The sequence below is a fragment of the Gymnoscopelus microlampas genome (genome assembly GCF_963454915.1).
Source record: "Gymnoscopelus microlampas genome assembly, chromosome: 11".
NCBI lineage: Eukaryota > Metazoa > Chordata > Actinopteri > Myctophiformes > Myctophidae > Gymnoscopelus > Gymnoscopelus microlampas.
The window spans coordinates 16611392-16636480 of NC_139948.1; the positions used below are offsets into that span (position 1 = coordinate 16611392).

General features: G+C 41.0%; 2 protein-coding genes across 5 annotated transcripts in view; both read left to right on the top strand.

The window, feature by feature from the left end:
- The first annotated feature begins 1291 nt into the window (after positions 1–1291).
- On the top strand, positions 1292–15662 carry LOC311056424 (phosphoinositide 3-kinase regulatory subunit 5-like). 3 transcript variants are annotated; one of them, XM_084073022.1, is made up of 18 exons: positions 1292–1451; positions 4267–4449; positions 5524–5624; positions 6829–6897; positions 7891–8029; positions 8261–8330; positions 8740–8917; positions 9351–9528; positions 9688–9756; positions 9910–10772; positions 11327–11452; positions 12528–12662; positions 13151–13244; positions 13474–13550; positions 13643–13736; positions 14672–14754; positions 14874–14992; positions 15512–15662. In XM_084073022.1, the coding sequence occupies exons 2-18, from the start codon at positions 4350–4352 to the stop codon at positions 15657–15659; spliced, it is 2643 nt and encodes an 880-aa protein (XP_083929148.1). In that variant the 5' UTR covers positions 1292–1451; positions 4267–4349; the 3' UTR covers positions 15660–15662. The 3 variants fall into 3 exon arrangements, with proteins under 3 accessions (XP_083929148.1, XP_083929149.1, XP_083929150.1); XM_084073023.1 differs by having other exon boundaries at positions 4276–4449; XM_084073024.1 differs by having other exon boundaries at positions 1292–1447; positions 4338–4449.
- A 3245-nt stretch (positions 15663–18907) lies between these two features.
- pik3r6b (phosphoinositide-3-kinase, regulatory subunit 6b) overlaps positions 18908–25089 on the top strand; it is a 10627-nt gene continuing 4445 nt past the window's right edge. Inside the window, exons 1-10 of one of the 2 annotated variants that reach the window (XM_084071298.1) lie at positions 18908–19044; positions 19343–19438; positions 19958–20049; positions 20209–20277; positions 20617–20752; positions 21481–21550; positions 22270–22453; positions 23221–23368; positions 23854–23946; positions 24811–25089. The exon at positions 24811–25089 is cut by the window's right edge and continues 46 nt beyond it. In XM_084071298.1, the coding sequence (XP_083927424.1) occupies positions 19032–19044; positions 19343–19438; positions 19958–20049; positions 20209–20277; positions 20617–20752; positions 21481–21550; positions 22270–22453; positions 23221–23368; positions 23854–23946; positions 24811–25089 (1180 nt within the window). In that variant the 5' untranslated portion in view covers positions 18908–19031. The remainder of the gene's footprint in view (positions 19045–19342; positions 19439–19957; positions 20050–20208; positions 20278–20616; positions 20753–21480; positions 21551–22269; positions 22454–23220; positions 23369–23853; positions 23947–24810) is intronic. The other variant, XM_084071299.1, reaches the window with a different exon arrangement.

Genomic DNA, 25089 nt, shown 5'->3' on the forward strand with positions numbered 1-25089 from the left:
GTAGGCTATGTGAATGAATTTGACCTCCAGTTCAACGTCATTGCGGCGTTGTTGCAGACAAAAAATAGCACTATAGGCCTAAGAAGCTATTATTATTTATTGCCATAGAACAAACCGCACGTTAGATTGACCGAGGCCTACTCAGAATAGTCTTTAAATTCATAAATGTGGTCAATGAAATGAATTCGTCTCGCTTTAACAGTTCTGTAAGTGTAACACTGTCTCATGAGAAAAGTTTGGCAACAACTTGAGTCGTGCATGCTATTAATGCTTGTCGCCTACAGCACAGCTGTTTGCAGCACCTAATCACAAATGCAGGTCGATAGACACCGTGTGCCTTCACCAGGGCCTGGAGAGAAACAAACACTATTAGACTATAATCTAATGCATATTCCATCCATTCAGTGGTGGGAAAAGTAGGCCTACTCAAATGTTTTACTTAAGTAAAAGTATCAATACTGCAATGTAGAAATACTCTGTTATAAGTAAAAGTCCGGAATTTTAAATGTACTGTACTGTAGTGTAGTGTAGCGTAGGTAAAAGTACAAAAGTATAGGCATCAAAATAACAATAATTACCCATTTCAGAAGTTTTCAAATGTATAAAATGTATCAAATTCCTTTGAAAATAGCAGATCTACAAGCTTTTGCAAGGCGTTGTGAACTTGTAGATTGGCTATTTTCAAATTGCCAACGTATATAGGTCTGAAGTGGTTTTGTAATAATAATCAAAATCTACAAAGTAACTAGTAACTAAAGATTTAAACGAATTGTAGTGGAGTACAATATTTGCCTTTGAGATGTAGTGGAGTAGAAGTAAAAGTATTGGAAATTGGAAATACTCCAGTAGAGTAAAAAAGAATATATTTTGTAATAAAGTATATATTCTGTAAGTACATTTACTTAAGTACAGTACTTGAGTAAATGTACTTACAGTAGTTACTTTCCTCCACTGCATCCATTGATGCAGACATTGTGGAGGCAGGCTTCCACTTTGAATAAGGAGCAGCACATAACATTATTAGCCTATGTATTTCACTCAATAATGCAGCATACGTTTCTATGAGATAAAGATGTATTTTTAATAAACCCAGCAGAAGAACAGACGTATAGGCCTACTCGAGTGAGCCATTAATTTTTTTTGCAAGTTGCAGGTGGCAGTTGTTTGAAGGAGCCCATGAGGTCTGTCTGTCATACATGCACCTCCCACACACTCAATTACAGTCCCTTAAAGTCAGCATAAGAATCATTCAGTTCCTGTTTTGCTACATAAGCTCACTCGTCTTGGCTTTAAGAGGATCTATTTTTGCGGAGCGGAGGATGTGGTTGTTGTATTGTTCACCCTTCACTGGTGAGTCTCAGTCAGCTGGGCTGCATCTGACATGTTGCAGCTATGTCCTCTAATATAGCCTACAATACTAATGCCCCAGGACCCAGCTAAGAATTACACAGGTAAGGATTACATTAACAACTATTTATGCTTCGCTGTGTGTGTGTGTGTGTGTGTGTGTGTGTGTGCGTGTGCGTGTGCGTGTGTGTGTGTTTGTTTGTTTTAAATGTCTATACTGCCTCTGTTGTATGCTGCCCTGGTATCAGACAGGCTGTACCCTGAGGGTCAGTTTGTGCATCACTTCTCTGTTTTGCAATCTTCAGTTAGTCACAAGGATTTCTAAGAACAAGATGTTTTTTTTTGTTTTGTTTTTTGGTCACACACTGTTCCTGTGATGTGCCAGTTGTGAAATGAACATGCTCAAATAAAAGGTTTTACATCCCTTCAGGCTTTCATAACATAACTTGTATATCAGCCTAATGCCATACTATTAAACTGGTGCACTAAAATACCAATTTAGCTGAGGGGTAGTGTTCCCAAAATGCATCTAGCCTACAGTATATCGGATTACCTCTACTTAATGGAAAGTCTTTGTAAAATATCTGAACCAGTGATAGAAGATAATTGTAGTGGTGTCACACCACTGTTTCTCCACCTTTATTTCACCTCCTTTGTAAACGGCCTAATACTTTATCTTATTCTTGTAAAACAACAGTGAGATCAGCGTGTGTCATTCTGTCTGCAGGATAGACCAACAACATGGGTACAATAGAGAGACACCTGTTTCCTCAGCAGACAATTGCCCTTATGCTCGGTTAAGTTGGGGTGATGTGGGTATAGCCTACATGGAAGTGTACTGCTCATAGAACTCCTTGTCAAGGTCATTGTACACCTTGAGCCATTTATGTCCCTCGGTTTGATCAACTGGAAACTCCAGTCACTCCACAAGTCAGCAAACTCGACTGCTTTGCCTGTGGTATACGTTTTGCTTATGCTTTAAATACTGTAAGCCCTGTGAGACAATACTAAGAATTGTATATTATTGTACTGTATCTTTCCCAGAATGCCAAAGTGAAAATATCATATCAGAACAAAATTCATTTTGGAAAACATATTTTGTTCAATGCTGCTGTTAGGCAAATACATAGCACGATCTATGCCTATTCAGTTCAGTTCATCTTTATTGTGACTCTCAACTTGTTTTGACAACTTGTCTTTCATCACTGGTGATAGCTGCATTGCTTATTATTCTGGATAAAGCCCAGCAAAAGTTGATGCGTGTTTAACTACTTAAACCTATACTGGACTTTGTTGACAGCCAGTCCCCCAGCGGTCTACAGTATACTAGGCCCCTTCTTTGTTCCATCTACACCAAATATCTTTTCCAAAAATAGCTGATCTATAATCTCACAAAACATCACGTTGTGAGGTTGTAGATGTGCTATTTTTATCAAATGTTCACCCCAGAATATGGATGCTATAGGGAAACAGAACGGCAAACAACAGATTCCGACCTTTCATTTGTCCTCCAAATGTCCAAAAACAAATGAGTGACTATGATTCATGTCTGATGCGTTGTTGAGACACTTCAGGACACTAGGAGAAGACCTTAAATACTTTATACAAGCTTTTCACAGGAATCCATTTAAATGTGTTTTAATATAATGCTAAATTCATTTTAATATACAGTATCCTCAGAAGTCCTCAGTGTTAATTTATTCAATTGTAACTCTGAAAGTGTACAAATGTAACCAAAGGGATCCTTGCGGGTCCATTTGGTTACATTTGTACACTCAAGAGTTAAATTATACTGAGAATTGTACTATGTATGAATGGTAGCCATGTCAACCAATAACAACAGCACAATTTCAATTTGTTTTAGTGTCATCCACTACCTTTTTACTTTGGGACAGTGGTTTCCTGTTTGGGCCAACACAGATGACCCCAGTTTCCCATTCATGTTTAACTGGTCTCTGTGACAGGGCCGTCTCTGGCCCACAGCTGTTCACAATGACAGCTTCCTTTCTGTGCACATAAACACGTCTTGTTGGCTAAATATACTGTAGGGAACACTGTGCCACCGGTAGTCTCTTTCTCCTCCAGAGGGACCTGATTCAATTCAGTCCCAGGGGACGTGTGCTCCTTCAGAATCTCACATTTGTTGGGAGGAATTACAATAAGCAGTAGCCAGGAAGGCACGAGTACGATTCTCAAAAGTTCCCCCCTCTTAAATACATAATACATTTTTAATAGCCTCCACTGCAACAGCAGTTTCCTTGTTTGTTCATGTTGTTGTGTGTGGTCACTCAGTTACACATTTGAATGCTGTGCAACATCCAGTGTGGTTTTGTTATGTGCTGTCTAGCATTTAGCAAAGTTTAGTTCACTGTTCAGTGGATATGGGCAGTCACCTGGTTTTGAAACCATGACCATGACATATTAGGGAATCAAACTTCTACCGTCCTCCTAAAGGGGATTCCCCCCCGACCAAGGGAGATTTACACACTGTTGAAACAATCTCAGAATTTTAAGTGGGACTCAGTTATTGGTGTCTTCTGTTTATTTGTTGTTTTTTGTTCTGCTGATTACAGCACGTAGCACAAGATCTGATACTACCCGGCGACTACTGTTGCTGGGACACAAATTCCTAATTTTCTGCTCTTCATTAACATCCCAGCTCTGAATCATATCAGATCTTTGTCACACATGAGCATTTTTAAGAATGGAAAAAGGGGAAGTTGTGACAGTTTTTGTTTTTTCAACCAGCTCATCTCCGGAACCCTCACCCAGCCAATGACTCACTGGTTTGGTAGGAAGTGGCAGAATAAACTCTTTCCCCTGGCATCGTTGCTATGGGCATTTGTGTTTGTATCTCTAGTGGCATAAACGTAAGGCTTGTATTTTTGAGATACCTTATAGATATCTTTTTTCTTTTAGAACACAGAGTACCTAGGATTTGGGACCATGTTGGCTCTTCTGTAAAGTGTGGGTGCATGTGATGCTTCTGTAGATGATCTGAGATGGAGATGAGCTCGTGCACAGAAGATCGTATCAAACATGCCCTCGATCGCTGCCTCTTTGGTCTGGGTTGTGACTCTCCTGACAAACAGCTCTTTAACGGTAGGTATCACCCCTGAGCTTACGTAGCCTTATTATGTATACTGCTTGCTTGTTACAGGAACAATATTCAAGAACAAGAAAGCTTCATATTGCTACAGTGAGCATGTGTTATAGGTGTAGAGATGATTAAACCCACTCATAAAATGGTATTTGAATGCCCTATTAAGTAAAATAATATAAGTATTATTTGACTTATATACAATATGTCTAGAAAGAATGGTGAATCCTTTCATTTGCTGTTACAATTGTGTACACAGTGACACCTATTGATATAACATGGTGTTAGAGATCTATATCTCATGTAGACAGGTGTAGCGCCCACACTCTGGCCACATACTGTATGGGCTATATGTAATTGTTTGTCTGGTATTAGAGCACCCTGAGAAAGATGCAACATTGACATGCAACAGTGCTTTTAAAGTTGTCTCTGCCTTCTAAATAAAGGCTTTTGTTATATTACTCACACTCACAGTTGTACCCGGACCTCATTTATTGTCCTTACCATAGAAGTACAAATTTCCTTTGTTTCAACTTGTGCCTGAATGGTGTCAAACTAAGGACAGTGTTGCAAGTTTAGGAAACAGTTAAGCATTTTGTACAGATCGTGGTAAACTTAGCTGCTGCCATTGTGCTTCTGAATATTGATTGAATGACAAAACCAATTCTCACTCATGTAACTCAAGTGTAAAACTCACTTCCATAGTTATGTAACTATTTGGAAACATTTGGTCCCTAATTGCGTCTTGTGACAAGATCTAAATGGGAATTGAGAGTAGTGACACAGACTGTGGGATGAAGACAGAGGGCATAGGGGTTATGGAAAAAAAAAGAAGAAGTCGCTCTTGAAATACTGAGGAATAACGAAGGAAGCTTAGCTACAGCCCCGAGAGAAAAGAATAACCTTTCTCTCAAACACTTTCACAACTCTTTTGTTTTGATTATGCTTTATAAATTATATACTAGCCTGTGTCAGAGCTAAATGTTGTGGATGTCCTCAAAATGAAACCTAAAAGGAGAAGTAGAAGAGGTTGTGTGTATTTAACCCACATGATGTGCCTCTGTCACTCCGTTTAGCTGGCCTGTGCTTAAACCGCTGGTGTTTGGAGGAACTGGTCAAGAGAGATGCCCACAACTTCCTCATCCTTCTACAGCAAATTCTGAGGAAAACAAGAGAGGTGAAGGCCTCAAAGCCTAAAGTCCTTTGCATATTACACACATCATTACACAGTCTAATACACAGAACGAAACATGAACACTACACCACCTACACCAACATATCTATCGATTACCTTTTCGATTAATCGAATAATTGAGAAGCGTGTTTTTAATTATATAATTATTTAAAATGTGTTATACAAGTGTATCAATAATTTCTCAAGACAGATTCTGCTGATTGCTGATCTACAAACTCACTTGAGCGTGTAGTTCTGCCTATTTCTATTTCTATTTGAAAATCCATTATTTTATTAAAATGTATAATTGATTAAATCAATTAGTTCAATTAACTGTTGCACCCCTAATTTAGATTTTGACTGTGACCTTAAAATCTCGACCCAAAAGTTAACCACCTCTTCGGGGCAGCCTACTGATCATTTCCACCAAGTTGGACGGTGACATCAGTGAATCATTGAATTCACACCAACAGCAATAGTGGTTGCTTAGGTGGTTTTATGATAAAATGACGTTTTGTGTTAAAATAACATCCAGGTCACTTTTGCGTGTACGTCTAGTTCACACAAAGTTCAGGCCACAGCAAGCTTTTGATAGGTTGCCACTTTATCTCGTTAGTTATTTTTTGTTAGTTCTGCATCCTGCCGCTATTTTCGCTCTTAAAAAAATATATGATAATTTAATAATCCCCGCTTTGAAAACCACTGCCATAAAGCATGGAACCACGTCACTTTCTCAGTACGCAGAAGCAGAATACCAGTCATGGCGTGAATTCAGCATTACACATTAACCATACAAAAAGCAGTTTACAGTATGTCATTTTGACCTTGGCATGACTGTGAAAGCTCGACCCAAAAGCAGCCTACTGATCATTCCCACAAATCTTCTCGATTTTGACCTTGATCTTGGCCGTGACCGTTGGACTTTTCAACCCCCAAAATATTCAAAAGTTAACACTGTGGTGTCTTTTAACTGCAGTGTTTACTTATTTACTGTATGTGATTCCCTTCTGGACAATAAAGGATATCTAAACTAATCTAATCATGTCTTTGGGGCAATCAACTGATCATTTATCCATTCATTCATCCATAAAACCTGCCTGCCTTTACTGGAGCCATGTAGTAGTTGACATGCAGACTTACACATGGCTGCGGGCAGGGTAATGATGTGTCTCAGTGGTGTAACCTAACCTCCCTCTGTGTTCTTCAGGTACTGGAGCAGTGTCAATATGAGCAAGTGGTTCCTCTCACCCTCTTGTTCTCTTCAACTCTTATGAAAGTGAGTGTTTGTGGATCATCCCATCATTAAACACTCCAAAGGAACTAGCACATGTATGGACAAAGACACTAAGTTTCATTCCAAAGTGCTCCCTCTTAAAGGGATATTTCCCTCTCAAACATGTTTGGGGTCATTTTAACATCTACTCAGGCTTTTGTGTGCACCCTAGACAGTTTTTAAGTTGCTTGATTCGGTATTTAGATATTTGATATTAATTTTATCAGACACGCCCTAGATAAACCCATTGTAACTTACCATTCAAACTTTTAGCCATGATAGATTCATCAAAAACACCCATCCTTGGTTCTGGTGACTGATTTTGGCCTTCTAATACGTGAGGGGCCATGATTTTTCACTCATTTTATTTAATGTCTTTATTGCATTTTATTTTCTTCATTTACCCCAAAAATTATTAAAAAGTAAATGAAAAAAGGAATTGAAAAAACACAGCCCCTCACACATTAGAAGGCCAATATCAGTCACCAGAACCAAGGGTGAGTGTTTTCAATTAATCTAACACGGTACTAACAAAAGCCTGAGTAGATGTTAAAATGACCCCAAACAAGTTTGAAAATGAAAATTCCCTTTAACTATTAAAAAGAAATAAATGAGTGGTTGGAAACCGCTAAGTAAGTAAGTAAGTAGGTCGTAAAGGCTTATTGTCGGTATCAGCCGAGAACGCGGGTGTCTACAATGCACTAGACTCCTGGGAGATGGATTGCTGAGGTGGAGTGCAACAGCTACCATCAGCTCCCAGTACTTACCGCACAACTTATCGCACCTAAGCCGTGGTACTCTTACACTGAGTTTGTGGTGCCTGGGATTGATCCTATGACCTTGTGGTCCAAAGGCGTGGGCTTTACCGACTGAGCTACCCAGACACAAAGCCTGCTAGTCATCACTTGGTATTTCTGAAATGTTACAACATGCTTCTCAAGTTGTGGAATTTGGGCGGAAAATCATTTTGGAAGCAAACTGTGTGTCCACCTCCAGGCTCCTTACCTGAGTCCAGACTGTGGGCTGCTGCAGGAAGCCTACCTGTTGTTCCACAACTTCCTGTCCTGGCCGATACCTTACAGCTCCGCTGCTAAACGCCTCCTCCTCATCATTAGCCAGGAGCTCAGAGCACCAGGTAACGCTGTGATGATGATGACTAATGGCCCTGTCTGTTGAGAGATGTCCTTTACTGGTTAGACTTAGAACCAACAATTGGTGAAAATACAATATGTTTTGTGTGTACTATTTTCTGGCAAAGCTTATTACCACACGGAGGCGCTGTTCGCCTGCAAAGTAGTACTAATCAAATTTGGTTGGAATGAATGCGCCAGTGAATATTCTCATTGTCACTCTGTTTTCCTTCTAGGTATATCCTTTCTGAGGCTGGTGAGGGAGGAGCAGGGTTTAGCCACTGACAACAAGTGTCCTAAAATGATGTAAGTCACTTCAGGCCTTGATTAAAGTTCTAATAACAGTCAATTAGGAATACTTCACATTTTAACCAAATGACATCTGGGCATGCCATAATAGGCAAATATTTGCCTATGAAAGGAGGGGTCAGAAGTTTAGACCCCTGGGGGACCCCGGTCAAGTATATAGAGTTTAAGTGGTTAAACAACGTTTTTGTATCAGCTTGTTTTGTTTTTGTTTTTGTGTGTGTGTGTGTGTGTGTGTGTGTGTGTGTGTGTGTGTGTGTGTGTGTGTGTGTGTGTGTGTGTGTGTGTGTGTGTGTGTGTGTGTGTGTGTGTGTGTGTGTGTGTGTGTGTGTGTGTGTGTGTGTGTGTGTGTGTGTGTGTGTGTGTGTGTGTGCGCGCGTCGTGACATGCATGCGTGTGTCTATTCCAGAACGGTGTTGCTTTTGAGTCCAGATGAGGACGTTCCCCCAGAGTTCAGGTCAGTTTCTGAGCAGCTCAGCAGGATGAGTCACTCCCAGAAAGACATCACTGTCAGCCTGATCAAACATGCCTTCCAGGCTGTGCACGGTCCAAAGCACCCCCTCCACACACTCCACAGCACACTGCAGGTGGGTGGACCAACCAGCACTCCCATACCACGATATGCATCATTATAAGTATCAGAAACACTTTTGAACCTGGTGCTGCGAAAGAACAGTCAATGCTTCACATGCCGACCACACGGTGCATGCACTTTCAGGACACACATCCCATTATACCACAAACCATGCACCTCAGATCAGTCTCTTTTGTATGCATCCGATTTTGTTTTAAATCAAACATATTTTTAATAAAAAATGTATTCAACAGGCTTTTTCCTTGTGTACAATTACCAGTGATCAACCAATAAACAAAAACACATTTTGTTTTATTGCAATATTATATTATTTCTAATTTATTGCATTATGTATTATTACATCATTTTATATATTTAACTTTGATCAGCGCGTGTGGTGATCAATATTATGAAACAGAGCTTCCTATAAATTGTTCATCTTACAGTCTAAAAGCAGTGAGGAGTTGGAGCAGCTTCTCTCAGCAATAACAGACACCCTGGAGTCAGCAGCATCTACAGCAGTCCCAGACTCCCAGATAACCAGGGACAGTCTGTTCCACAGCATGGACAGGCTCATGGAGGGCCTGTTAGACCCCTCTACTACCAATGGCAGCTCACATCCTGGTAAGAGTGAGAGGAAACAGGCTGAAATATGCAATATGGTGGTCTGGAAACACAAGTCTCAAACTAATTGCCCCTTGTGGGATTAATAAAGTTGATTGAATTTCAGGACCCACAGATAGCAGTGCTTTGTGAATGACAGTATCGCCTTCTTCTCATTAGGGGATGTTGCGACGTTAGCGCTGCCCTTTGCTAGATGTCACGTGTCGTCCTGGGGGAAAGACAACTTTGGTAATTAGCTCCTATTTCACTTTGAAATGTTTTCTGTTCGTCTAGACCCATATTTTCTTTTAATTCCAAGATGCCTCTTCATTCTGTTGTGTATCCTGTTGTCAACCTGTCCTGTGTCCTGATTTCTAACTCCATCTGTTCACGTTCATCCAGATGATCTAAGTGACATCCTCGCCAGTGAGCTGCCAGACTGTTTCGAACTGGACGAGGATGACCACAACAAGCCAAACGACGAAGAAGAAGTAGAGGGGAGGAAGGCAGAGGGCGAACACGAAAACCATGAGGATAACCACAACGAGCTGAACAACGATGAGGAAGCGGAGGGGAGGAAGGTGGAGGGCGAACTCCTAAACCACCGCGTCTCCACTGTGTCCTCCAGAGACTCCACGCTCTCTAGAGACTCCATGTTCTCCAGAGACTCCATGCTTTCCAACTACTCTCTGTCGTCCAGCTGGTCTGTGCCGTCAGCGCGACAGTCTGAGTCCTCGGGCGTGGACAGCGACTTCGGGGACGACACAGAGGAGACTTGCGACGGCGTACGGCACCGCAGGAAGCCCAAGAAGAAGTCACGGTCGCTGCTGAACACGGATCGTTTCTCCCAGCTGTTCAAGAACCACCGCAGCCCCGCCATCTGCCGCCGCGCTGTGAGCATGGGCTACGGGGACCCCGGCAAGGTGGGGGCCGAGTGCAAACGTTCCATGTCCCTGCAGAGAAATCTTCAGCGCACCCCGAGCAGACCCTTTGCGCCCTCCCCTCCCACCGATTGCCTCTCTCCCCAGAAGCATGTGTGTGTCCGCAGAAGGCCCATCCTGAGCTGTGATGAGGGGGGAGGTGTGGTGGAGGTCTCCACCCTGCTCAGAGTGGTGGTGTTCGGGGGCACCAGGGAGGCCGGGAGGCTGGCCAGGGCATACAGTGACCTTCAGCAGAAGGAGCTTAGGTGTCGTCGACTAACCAAGATGTGCAGACTGCAATTCTACTTCCTCCCCGCCAAGAGGAAAGGTCCAGGAGGTGGAAAGGTCGGTGATGTGATGAGCTACATATTCACACATCTACTGTAGATAGAGGTTTATTTCATCTTATTTGATAACTTCAAAATACAATTCACCAAAGTCCGGGTAGCTCAGTCGGTAGAGCTCTCGCCTTTAGACCACACGGTCATGGGTTCAATCCCAGGCATTGCCTACTCAGCATATGAGTAGCACGGCTTGGGTGTGGCAAGTCGTGCGGTAAGTACTGGGAGCTGATGGTACCACCTCAGCAATCCATCTCCCAGGGGTCTAGCTGCTAGACTCTAGCGCATTCTAGCGGGCACAGACTCCCGCGTTATCAGTTATCAGTATCAGTTATCGTAAAATAAAATGACTTAATTCCGTTGCATCATAATGAACTCTTTCAAAGATGTTACTAAGAACACTTACAATAGATACGGGACTGTGATTACTTACATTGTCCTTCCTGCCTTTTTTATAAAGAGCAGTGACTGTACAAAAATATTGCTCCTGTATTTTCTTACTGTACCTTCTTACTACTAATGTACAGTGTTACTGTTGGTTTTTATCTTTCCTGATAGGAGTCTAATGGAGTTTCTCAGGAGAGCAACACTACAGACTTAGCTCAACTGGTGGGGAGGATTGACTCCTGGTACGACCGCAACGTGTTCGGTCTGCTCAGTCTGTCTTCTGATGTCCTCTGTCAGGTACCTGAGCTACAGACCCCTAACTACACTTGTATGTTAACAAACCCCACGACACGTGAAAAGATTAGTTTCTATTGTGGTAAGAGCGGGCACCAAATCATCTCAGCTGGATTTGAAGCCCACTTTCTGATTCTCTTAAGGCATGCAGTTTCTATTAATGGCCCAGCAGATGTTGCTATTTCACCTCCTGCAAGCCAGTGCAGGCTGCCGAACAATTTACTCTCAATACAAGTGAACAAGGTTTTGGCCGGACTTTACACTTTATTTTATTGTCTTAGTTAACATTTTCATAAACACTATGTTTTCAATCGCTAGTTTAAAGTCTTTTTGAAATCATCATGACACGCGTTTAGTAAATTAGAGGTCCAAGATTCAAAAGATAGCGGATTTTAATTTAATTGCCGAAAAAGTGGCTTCAAAGCGGTCTGTAGAGACCAATGGGCCTCCCTTCGTCCATATTTTTTACAGTCTATGGGTAAGAGACAAGAGGCCCCTCTACGGCTTTATGACAGACAAACTAAAATTACATGACTGACATCATGCCAACAAATCCAACGTTACCAATACGAACAGAGACTTTCAAATAGCCAGTAAATTAAAATAAAATGTAGTCGAAGTTACTTTTATACTCTGGGAAACACAACACACTACAAGTTTCTAACAAGTTTCATGTGAATCCATGCTTTCATTCTCAATATTGCCCTTGACCTTTCCAACCCAAAAGTGAATTCATGTCTTCAAACCTAGAGATGATTTCCATTTTCCACCAAGTTTCACGACATTCTGAATCTATGCATGTGTTTTCAAGTTATCTTGTTTACAGGAACAGGAGTGATACCCTGCCATGCATGACTGTGGGCAGGGTAACTATACAAAATAATATTTGTACTCGTCTTCTGAGGCAACCTGTTAATGTTGACACGGTCAACAGTGGCAGTGTTCAGTAATTAAAAAAAGATACAGTACATACAAATTGAATATGCTACCTATAATGAATAATAAAACATCACACCTATATAGCGCTTTTCTTAGTACCCAAAGTCGCTTATGAATTATGTTTTGTGTTGTTTCCTAGACGACGTGTAAAGTGGATGAGGATTCGTTGGGCAGCAGTAGCAGTGCAGAAAGTCTTCCCCTGCTGGCTGACCTGCTGTTGTACTACTGTAGAAATGCACACCAACCGGTTCTAATGCAGCTCTACCAGGCTGAGGTGAAGCACAAATGCCACACGAACAGTCGCGCGCGCACACACACACACACACACACACACACACACACACACACTCACACTCACACTCACACTCACACTCACACTCACACTCACTCACTCACTCACTCACTCACACTCACGCTCACGCTCACGCTCATGCACACATGCACACAGTGTAATAATATAATTCAAGCCTAAAAACGTTTGAACCATAAAAGAACCCTTTCTCTTGCGAGGATGAAGGAAATTGTCCTCACAATGCCACTCACTAGTATAGTAATACAAACACACACACACACACACACACACACACACACACACACACACACAAATGTATTATTCACATACCTACATGTGTGTACAGCTGCAGATACATTCATGAATGGAAATTCATGCACACAGCATAAAGAATATACTGTATATGTATACACACACACCCAGGTGGACAGGCACACATAAATATTGTATTCCCCCCCCCTTTTTTACAGCTGACCTTAGCAGGAGGAGAGAAGAGAAAGGAGGTGTTTATTCATTCTCTGGAGCTGGGACACACCGCTGGAACAAGAGCTGTCATGGCGATGGGTGGGTATCACTCACACGCACGCACCTATACGCACACACTCACACACTCACGCGCACACACACACACACACACACACACACACACACACACACACACACACACACACACACACACACACACACACACACACACACACACACACACACACACACACACACACACACACACACACACACACACACACACACACACACACACACACTGATGTATATTGTATTTTCTTTATAGGTGCTGCTAGTAAGAGGTTCGGCATTGTCGGGGACCGTGACGCAGTGCCTTTAAAACTACATGTTTCCTACAACAAGGTAACCATTGTTCCTCCTCTGACTGAATAAGCTTGAGATGCCCAGATAATACTTTTTAAAACCTGCCGTCTTCCGCTCTGCGTTCCATCCAGGTGGCTGTGAGTGGGAGGGGCGAGCGGATGGAGACAGATGTGGTTTGCACGTCGATAAACCTTTACAATGGCTGTCTGAAACCCGAGCAGCCAGGTACGTTGCTCCATCTTCACGCTTGCTGCCCCGGCTGAGTAAAAAATAATTGTCCTCATCATCTTCAAAGGCATCTGTTATATGAACTATAACTGTGCTTGTTGTTCGTTGTTGTCTAATGTCATCTTCACTGGGCTGCTGTCTCAAAACAAATCAACTGCAACGTCAAACATTTGCATCATGACGCTCGAAGACTATTTTGTCAACTGTGGTAGTGCTGTTGTGTGTCCTTGTCCTAGGGATACGTTAGAACAGTGGCATTTTAAGCATTATTGTTCTGCATTACTTAATTAAAGAAGTAGTGCAGATGCATTTTAGGCTTCAGTACCACCTTACCTACAACATTTTTACCTACAGCCTTACCTATGCAAGCATTTTAGGCTTCAGTACCACCTTACCTACAACATTTTGCTTAGAAATGGCAAAGGAAACCATAGTGAGCATATCGTTGCTGTCGGGCAGAAACCCCTTATCTCCATATTTTAACTTTTTGTGTTTGCCCTTCTTGATCACAAAAGTAGCAAAAGTAACAGAGCTCGAAGCTTGTAGATCTGCTACTTTTGCTATCCTGAAATCCTGAAAAGTAACAGTTTTGGACATATGAGGTTTCCACCCCACAGAGCCGATATGATACTATGAATGAATGATAACCCACCTTTTGAAGATTACAATATTGCAAACAAGAAATGGAGTGAAAGAGTTGCCCCCTGAGCAGATATATCATTAACTGTGGCCATAACATTTCAGTAAGTCCAGTTTTGATGTCAATATATTCAAAATAAAACAGCTTAACAGCAAATAAATAATTATTTCTATTCAATAACAGTTGTGTTAGTACATTTCTTTATTTAACGTACCATGCCCCCATTTAAGAAACGCTACGATATATTATTGTTTAAACTCAGTTACATTGTGGCATACGTTGTTATCCACAGATTCAAGGATGAATAGTCTGCAGCTGACAATTACACAGGTCTTGAAGAGACAGTCCTCGAGGGCGAAGATGAGCTACAACCAGGTGAGATTCATGTAACTCGTCAATCAACTGAGATAGGCTACAGTACACTCACAGGTTTGAGCTCACCGCTAAACGTGTCCCCTTTTTAAATGTTCTCCCCTTGAATCGTTCTCACACAGCACCTCCATGTATCGGAAGTGAAAGTGGACGATGTCCAGGTCAGTGGTGGAGGCGAGGGGATGACCTTTGCCGTGTGTCTGGATCAGGATGAGAAGAAGATTATCCAAAGTGTGACCAGGTACACATGTCACATAGCCTCATTCAGTGGTGTTCAAAGTGTATGTGTGTGTGTGTGTGTGTGTGTGTGTGTGTGTGTGTGTGTGTGTGTGTGTGTGTGTGTGTGTGTGTGTGTGTGTGTGTGTGTGTGTGTGTGTGTGTGTGTGTGTGTGTGTGTGTGTGTGTGTGTGTGTGTGTGTGTGTGTGTGTGTGTGTGTGTGTGTGTGTGTTTAAAAAAAAAAAAAAAAAAAAAAAAAAATATATATATATATATATATATATATATATATATATATATATATATATACACATACATACATACAGAGAGAGAAAGAGAAAAAAATACTTACATTTAGCATTTTTGCATTACTTCCATACATTGAAAATGCCAAAATATTCCTCAAGTCAACTCTGCAAATGTGTCATTTAAATCCTCACACTGGCAACTATGGCAGTCAGTCACAGTACAATGTGTGATGCTGGCTACACATGTAGCAGTAGAGTTACACTACAATGATCCTGTGGTGTGTTTCTTGTGCAGGTGTGAGGTGTCTCTGTGCAGTAAACCAGGTAGCAGTTCAGACTGGAGGTCCTATAAGTTTTTACCTGGCCAGATTCATCCTTTACACCCATCTTACCGCTCTCTGCTCTGCCTCCCCATCACTTCTTTCTCTGCATCATATCCATGAAACAACAGCAACAAAACTACTGGACTTACACTGCACTGTTATTGGGACTGAGAGCAATAGAACAGTGATTCTGAACGTTTTCAATATCAAGGACCCCTTGTATGATATTCATTACCACGGACCCCCATTTTTATCTCTTGGACCCCAATCTACACTGTAAAATGCAAGAGCGTGGCATGGTCTCTAGGGGTTGCTAGTAAAAGTCCTATTTTTGTTTTCTTTTATGTTCTCAGGTTTTTGGACAAACACATACATGTTCTATGGGTTAATGAATACTGTAAGTCAAATTAGGTGTACAAGATGATGAATCGAGCCTGGGTCCTCCCAAAGGTGAAGTCTTCTGTTATATATCAATACGGGTTCAGTATCACCTTTCGATACGATACGATACGATAATACTTTATTGTCAGTTCACACTGAAATTTGTCTTGCGACCCAGCAGCCATGTATGCAACAATAAACAGTTCACACATTTGACATGACACAAGAAAAACAAAACACAATACAAGATACATACATAAAGACATACAAAGACAAGAGCAATGTCCACCTCTCAGCCTACCCTTGGCCTATAAATCCTGATTAAGCCTCAGTGTCGTCTGATGGACAAAGGACCTCTTCAGTTTGACCTTATTGTATGTAGGAACACCGTATCTCCTTCCTGAAGGCAGCAACCTATATTCTCCATACAAAGCATGGCTAGTGTTTGAAGTGATATTCCTTGCCAACCTTATCATACTATCATTATACGTAGTTGTATAGAGCCTCTGAAGTGGCTGTCCAACAATCTTTGAACAAATGTTCAGTTGCTGCAGCAGTTGTGACTTTAAGGCTACAGACAGACATCCATACCAGGTGGTACTACAGTACTGAAGAACACTCATTATAACAGAAGTGAAAAACAAAAGAAGAATCTGTCTACTAGCACCAAAAGATCTCAAACGGCGAAGGAAATAGACTCTTTGCTTTGTCTTCTTACCCACTGATTCAATCTGTTCTTTCCATGACAGAAGGTGGTCAATTACTACTCCTAGGTATATATACGAACATACCTGGTTGATCTGTTCACTATGAATAGTAATGGGGGATCTGTGTATCTCTAGTGGGGCACCAAAAACAATCTCCTCTGTCTTTTTTGTGTTAATGATAAGAGCGTTGTTATCGCTCCACTCCACCACCTTATTTACTCTGTGTTGGTGCAGTCCAGGATCACTGGAACTATCCAAAAGGGAAATCAAAACTGTATCGTCAGAGTACTTTAGAATGTATTGGTCTGTTTTGTCAGTGCGACATTCAGACAGACATTCCTCAGTACGACAGCTGTCAGTATAAAGGGTGAAAAGTACAGCTGAGCTTACGCAACCTTGGGGAGCACCAACATTAGTAGTTAATGCTGCGGAGAGGGTTTTGTTCACTTTCACCCTCTGTACTACTTCCCTGATTTTTGAATCCAAGTACAACCTTTATCTGACTAGTACTACAACATTTTGCTTGGAAATGGCAAAGGAGCATAGCGAGGATATGATACTATGAATGGACGATAACCCACCTTTTGAAGAACATAATATTACAAGTCCAGTTTTGATGTCTTATGTTTAAAATAAAACAGCTTAAAACTAACAAATCATTATTTACAAGATATATTTACAAGCTCATGTATCGAGCCTGGGTCCACCCAAAGGCAAGGTTTCTATATCAATATGGCTTCAGTACCACCTTTCCCTGATTTCTGTATCCAAGTACAACCTTTACCTGACTAAAAGAAAAATGAAATGGCAAAGGAAACCCCATCTTCCACAAAATGCCAGTCATAAATAGAACTCTAATGATTAGCAATTGGCTCCACAGTTCAAACTTAAATGTCCCATTTTCCCATTACACACTGTATATTACTTAACACTGTACATGGCTATCATTTGAGGTATTCACTGTATAGTAGGTGTTTTTTTGGTAGGCATGTTGTCATTGTACCTTACCTGTACATTACCTGTACATTACCTCTAATATATTTAGGAAGAAATTGTGTGGTCACATACTGTAACTACAGTACATAGCGATACAGGGATTTTCCTGCTATTGATACAGCAGTGATTTGAAAGACATTTCACTCAGGAATATGTTGCTACTGTGGAAGCAGCATAACACTGCTGATTTGCTATCTATGTAAGTTCTGAGAATTAGTACCTGTCCTGCATAGAAATATGTAATAATAAAAATAAGCTATTTATTTTGTAAAAAATAATAATAGTTTTGAGAGCTATAGTGTTGTACACTGTACAGTGCATTTCATTTTTATTTGTGACAACAATAAAAAAAGTTGCAATAAAGAAATTAACATTTCAATCAACGTTTATGTGATTACCTTTAACTGTCGCTGGTCGGACAATGATTCTCTTGCAAAATATCAATGGCTTTGAACTTCCTCTTATATGAAGCACTGACATACAGTATTTTCGGAACCCCAGCACAATAAATCGTATCTATTGGTAGGCTAATACCTAGATGTGTTGCTTTTGGCCTTGTACACGCTAAAATACAGGCTTTTTACATGTTGAATAATTCCATTTCATATGTCATGTGTGATTTATACCGTCATATTAATTAGTAGCCCTACAGTGGTGTTTTTTCCCTTTACCTTTCAATTGTTTTGTAATAAAATATGCAACAGAGAAGCAAAGCTAAAGACACTTTATACAAAGTTACGGTAGTTTTAATGTGCTGTTCCACTGAGCTGTTCCACTGAGCACTTATAAATACTTCATAAACATTGTTATACTGTAAGTTGTTATTCATGATTATAAACATGTATAATTTATTAGTATTATGAAGCCTTATAAGTGCATTATAATGCATTGTAGACCCGGCCTTTAAGTAAAGTGTTACAAAAATACTTTGTGTCTGTTCAATTTGGGTTATGAGATATATACGAGTTGTCTGTTTATTCTACTTTCTCACAGCTCTGGCATCTCATTTGGCAAAAAGTTACATTTGTTGTTGCACACTTTAAGTGTGCACACACTATTACAACTTCCCCAAATTCACCTCTGCACCAATGAACGGTATCTATATCCAAAACACAGTGAAGCGTTTTCATGCAAGGATCTTGTTTTGTTGTATAGATTATGCAAACAATAATTATGATCTAGCTTTGTGTCTAGTGACACAGATAAAAACACCTGACTCTTTGTTGTCAACCAGAATAATTTAAAATAGATCATATTTAACTCCTCCTCCTTTTTCTGGAGGACGGACAAACAACAACAAGTTTTCACTCAGGGTTTGAGGCATGAGTTTAGGGAATAATATTTCCGTTATCACGTCTAAAAATCCACTGGAATCATTGCTGTCTGGGGTTTTGAAGAAGAAAGGAGAATGGACCCAACAGGTAGGTACTACTGGCTCGGCTCAGTCGGCTGGCTGTATATTTCTTTACAGCCAGCTGATCATTTACCGCCTCTGGCATTTACCGCCTCTGATAATGAACAAGAAAAACAAGAAAAGAAAACAGTGCACCTACTGTATATCAGCCTAGCCTGCCAGAGAGAGAGGGAGAGAAAACATGTTTGTCAGGTTAATAATTAAGATGTAATGTATAGATTGCATTGGAACTTTATTTTGTGACTTGTAGACATGGTACAGTACTACTGTATGCTAATGAATACGACAATGGTGTGTTACTCTAGGTTGTGTGGACATGTCCCCCACAGTGGAATCTAGCCTGTACCACAGAGTCCAGTCCATTCTCAGAGAAATGGACAGCCAAACCTCTTTCCACAAAGGTACAACTAACATGGAAAGCGCTTATGATACTCTAAATCAGTAGTTTTCAACCCTTTCCATATCAAGGTCCATTATTTATTCGGCATTTGAGCCACGGACCACCGTTCGATGAGATTTAGCCTCTCAGACCCAAAACTTTGAATAATTTATTGTCATTGGATAAGATTTTGCCTGCAATTCCATACTGTATTGATGTTGGTACCATAGGAGAGATAACAGGCAAACGTTGATCAAAATAATAATTATTTAATTACATAATGCAGATGTTTAACAATAATTTAACTCTTGAGAGCGTAAAATGAAACCAAATGGACCCGTAAAGGTCCATTTGGTTTAATTTTACGCTCTCAAGAGTTAAGGATCTACATGTATTAGGGTCCATTTGGTTACCAAATCTCCATCATTTAGCTGGGGACCACCTGGAACCCCCTCAGGGACCACTGGTGGTCCCCGGACCACTGGTTGAGAACCACTGCTCTAAATCAACCTAAAAATGTCACCAAATGTCTGTTACTTAGGAATGCTGAGGTGGAGTCTTCATAAAAAGCTGGAGACTCAGCCATCCATCAGTGTACCATTGATTAGGGTGCTGGTAAAAGAGTTGGAGAAGGTTTGTCCTTCACATTCACAAAACATCCAACACAGCTTTTCAACATTAAAATACTGTAATTTATACTGTAATGTAATTGTGCTAAACTTATGTACCTACTGTAGACATCAACAAAACATTATCAAAATTATTTGTTCATCTAACATTTGATTGTTGCAGGCTGACAGGACAAATTGCAAGATGCACGTCATTCCACTGCTACACACTCTGTCCTATGTGATTCTTCAGGTAAGTCCCATTTACTTCCCTTCATTATGGCCTTGCCCGTAAGCCACAGTAATCACATTTGGTTCGGTTCAGTTAGTTTGGTTTGCTTTCACAGCCCATGTGTCATATTTCTACCCAACAGCCCATGTTTTGGGAATTTGGATTGGGTCCATTAGGGCTATATATTTCCCTTTTGATTGTGGTGGTGGAAGGATATCTGTATGTGAAAACATGACATTGTGTTATCCTTTTAGCCTTAATGTCTGACTGTACCTTGTGCTGTTTACATTTCTGACTAATAAAGTATTCAATCAATCAAAAGTGCCATGGTCTATCTTTTTCTCGTTTGTTTTAATTCAGCAGTCAGATTCCATTCCAAACAGCCTGTGTCAGAGGGTTTATGACTGCTTAAGGAAGATGATGACGTTTCCAGAGCCCTACTCCTCTGTGGTCCTGAATAAACTGAGAGACATTAAGATGGAAATGGCAACACCAGGTATCACACATCCATGAACACCTTCTCAGACACCTAAGTTAACTTGCTAAAGCATTTTCTCAGAGTCAGGGCAAGAAGGGATGATGGAGCATGATGGAGAAGGAATGGGTGAGGGGATGCTGAGCATGGGGTGAGAGATAAGAGGAAGAGAGAGAAAACGAAAGAGATTAAGGATGAAGGACAGAGGCATGAAACGAGGGGATAGAGATGAAGGGATTGGAGGATGAGGGGAAGAGGGGAAGAGAGAGATATTTAATGATAACCCTGACTGAGTATTTGGATTGAGGGCCAAACGAAAGTGAGCATCTATCAAGTGTCTGTTGGATGTCTTAGAAACTCCCTCCAATCAGGAAGTAAAGGATAGAGTGTAACATGTGAATGATAACCCAGATTTAACACTATTATTTATAGATCTCCTTCTTGTGTCCAGCAGGACAATAATCTAATATTCAGCTGCAATATAAACCCATAATCCTTAATAAATACAGTTACAGGTCTATTAAACCCTAATAATTTATCATTCAACTATTGTTCCGTAGCAGGTAGAAGACATGGAAAAGAAGGGGGGAGAATGGGGTGGTGGAGAGCTGTGAGATGAGATTGATCAGTGATCAGGTTAGCGGGGGAGGAGATGCTACCAATGAGATTGTTGTCAGGCTTGGTCTTCCATCCTGAACATACAGCATTGTTCCAACTAAATTTACTAGACAAATTCTTCCCTTACACAGGTGCTCTATACCAGAGGAGGTTAATTGCAGAGCAGAACATTCAGAATGAACATTTCCCCTTGCAGGAAAAGTGAGTAGCAATTCATTCTGTGTACACAGAGTATTTTTTTACCCAGCTTGCATGCATGCAAAATAACAAAATAACTCAATGTTATCGATGGGTGGATTTTCATGAACCTCAGTAGGAATGCTCAGTAGCCTGCTCTGAAGTGATGATTACCTTTTGGGTTGAAAAGGTCAAACGACAACATCATTATCAAGGTCGAGATTAGATAATCCATCACATCTCAGGAATAAAGAGGCGTAGAATACAAGGTGTGAGCAGAGTTTATGGCCCCAGGTGCATTTAATGCTTCAGAAGACCAGTGTGGTGCTGCTTGCTAGTGCCTTCCAGAGCCTGACCGATTTGTGGTTCTGATGTCGATCCCGATTTTGTAGAGTCCTAGACCTAGACCACCAATTACCAATGTTTTCAATGATATTTTGGCAAAAAGTGCAAAGGTTTCTAATCACTTTGAAAAACTTTGATTTGATTAAAGTTTCTATTCAAGACTATTTAACCACTTAAACCCCTGTAGTCTTAGAGAAGTGGACTTGGAGTTACAACTGACCACTTTTTCCGTCTACACCAATTCTCTTTGCCAAAAATAGCCGATCTACAAGCTCACAATGCGTCGCAGTGTGCCAAATTGGTCTGGCTCTAGTGCTGTCTTATGGTCTATGGTCAGACTTTACAGAGTAGTGCTGCTGGTGAGTGGTGACTCACTTCCCATCATCTTCACCCTACAGGGTGTTTGTGATTGCGGACCCAGCAGTGTTCTCTGGGCCAATGGGAGCAGCAGTGAGAGCAGATCTGGAGGTAGGCAACTTGTCCAGGGACACGCTGACCCAGGAGAGATCAATGGTGCTGCATGCTCTGCAGACAGTGCTGGGGAGAGGACATCAAAGCTCTTTGCTGGCAGAGGCCCTGGAGGTAAAGCTCCTACACTATCAGTGTAAGAAGAGGAATGAAAGAGGAGGATATGAGGGCAGTTGCACAGCAAATTCCTTTGTGTTGATTTAACTGTAAAAAATGGACACTCAAAATAATTGATGAAGCAAGTGTACTGTATGTCTACATACATTGTTTCTTAATGTGTATGGGGATAAAATAGTTGTTTTTTAATTTTCACTATCTATAAGTTCATGATTGATTAACTGACAGTCAGCCTGACTGCCTGACTGACTGACTGACTGTGCATGTAGGAGTAGGTAGCATTCCCGTTTCCTGGTCTGGGTCCGTTTCTCATTAGCTCTGGCAGATTCGTCTGGTTTACAGGCTAGTTTCTCATAGCTTCATTTAATTGGCTCAAAGACAAATGAAGGTGTTGTGCGTTTCCAGTTCAAATCTGCTGGTGAGCCAATCAAATGAAGCTATGAGAAACTGACCCGGAACAGGAAACGGGAATGCCACCTCCTGGAAAAGAGAACTGCAGTCATGCACAGAGCCTATATCTCCCTTGTATAAGGGGGATTCCTTTGGATCAGTGGTAAATGTTTGAAACCTGGGCTTGAATACAGGTGATTACATTGTGTGTGTGTGTGTGTGTGTGTGTGTGTGTGTGTGTGTGTGTGTGTGTGTGTGTGTGTGTGTGTGTGTGTGTGTGTGTGTGTGTGTGTGTGTGTGTGTGTGTGTGTGTGTGTGTGTGTGTGTGTGTGTGTGTGTGCGCGTGTGCGTGTGCGTGCGTGTGTATGTTAAAGGCTTTGGAGGAAGATGTAGTCCAGAAATTCACCCAAGAAGTGGTCGTAGCGGTGGAGCAGAGTATTGAGCACGGTGCAGTCAGCAGTGAGGGGTACCGAACCAAACTACAAGTCATCTACAATGACATCTTGACAGCTGCTAGAGGAGGTGCTACTCTCCTCACTCATACAGTACTCTTATTATGCATGAGGCAAGAACAGGAACATATGTTGCAGATGTTAGGTCACTAAAGTTCAGAGCTTCTGTAACACAATATGCTGTCTCTTACAAATAGAGGCTTTTATAAATTCATGAATTATTCAACCAATGGCTTGTATGGCAGTTGAGATTTGGTTATTGGGATTTGATGATTTTACTACATTCGGCAGAAAAACCTGTGGGTTAATTGATACTCAGTGTTAAGCTTCAATATTATTCTACAATGAAATAAATGTACAGCCTGCTCTTTCCCCTAATTAATAACTGCATATTGATATTGTCAACTCAGTTACCGGTACATACACTTTGAATGAGTCAACTTTAGCTCAATGCCACAAAGCTAATATGTACAACTGTATTTGCAGTTTGTTGTATTTATGCCTGTATTTTGCGTCATTGCTGTATTTGTTTTTGTTATCTCTCTCTTTTTTCAGTTGCAACCCCTGTGCATCGTAGCTCTCTGTGTAACACTCCTTTACCCACGCCACAGATGAACTTCCTCTTGTGGACCAATGAGGAAGATCTGTGTGAGTCATTAAGAACATTTCCATCTACACACTGTGAACTGTATGTATTACTGTGTACAAAACATAAAGCCTACATCCCGTTTGCTACATAATGGAAAACCCCCCTCCCTTTAATTTGAGAAACAACTTTATTACTATATTGTACTTCATGATGATGCTGTGAGTTAAAGATTGCTACAGGATAACAACACAACAGATATTCTGTATGTGTGAAATAGAGCACTGTTTCCCAAACACTGGGTCGGGACGCATGTGTGGGTCCTGTACCAATTTGTATGGGTCGCAAGTAAAAAAAACATTTTTTCATAAAAAAAAAAGAAAAATCTGAATTCTTCCATTTAAAAAAATCTGACATTTTTCATAAGAATTTCATGAATATAAAAAAAATGAAATTCCATACATTTTTTAAACTATTAAGAAGTAGCGAAAATAGCAGATGTACAAGCTCACCACACATCGCTCCGGGACGTGTGGTGAGCTTGTAGATCAGCTGTTTTCACTAGTTTGGGTCCCAGGGAGACATCAAATGGGTCTCAAGCTAAAAAAATTGGGAACCGCTGACATAGAGGACGCGTAGGCATAAACAGTGGATGAAAGCACAATCTCTGGCGAAGGTCACAAGCTGACGAAGCTGTGATATTTTGAGTGAGATCAAGATTATGATGATAGAATAAAGACATTTATAAGTAGGCTTAGCTAAAGATTGCTTTAGAAATGGTCTGGAAAGTGAGTTGTTATGATTTTGTTATTTTTGAAAATGTTTGTAAACTTGAGTACATGTTGAGTACAATTTTGAATCCAGGACATTTACCACTGTAGTGTGCAGTGTGAACCACTGTTCTAAACTCTCCTCTTACAAAATAGGGGAGGCTCTTGTTGACTTCGCTCACACTGGCACTGATGGAGAACGTGAGGATAAGAGAGTGTCAGTGCAATCCGTGGACAGTGGCATAGAAAAAGACTTCAGAGACCTGGAGCTGGACACAGAGCAGCCTTGTGCTAGGAGTCCGTTCATGTACGACCGTAAATACGGTGCAAAGTCCACCAAGCCAGCAGATAATTGGGCGCCAATTAGGGACAAGACTGAAGCACCTCTCCTAAGAGAAGGACGGACTCACACAGCACGTGTGGTGGTGATGGGTG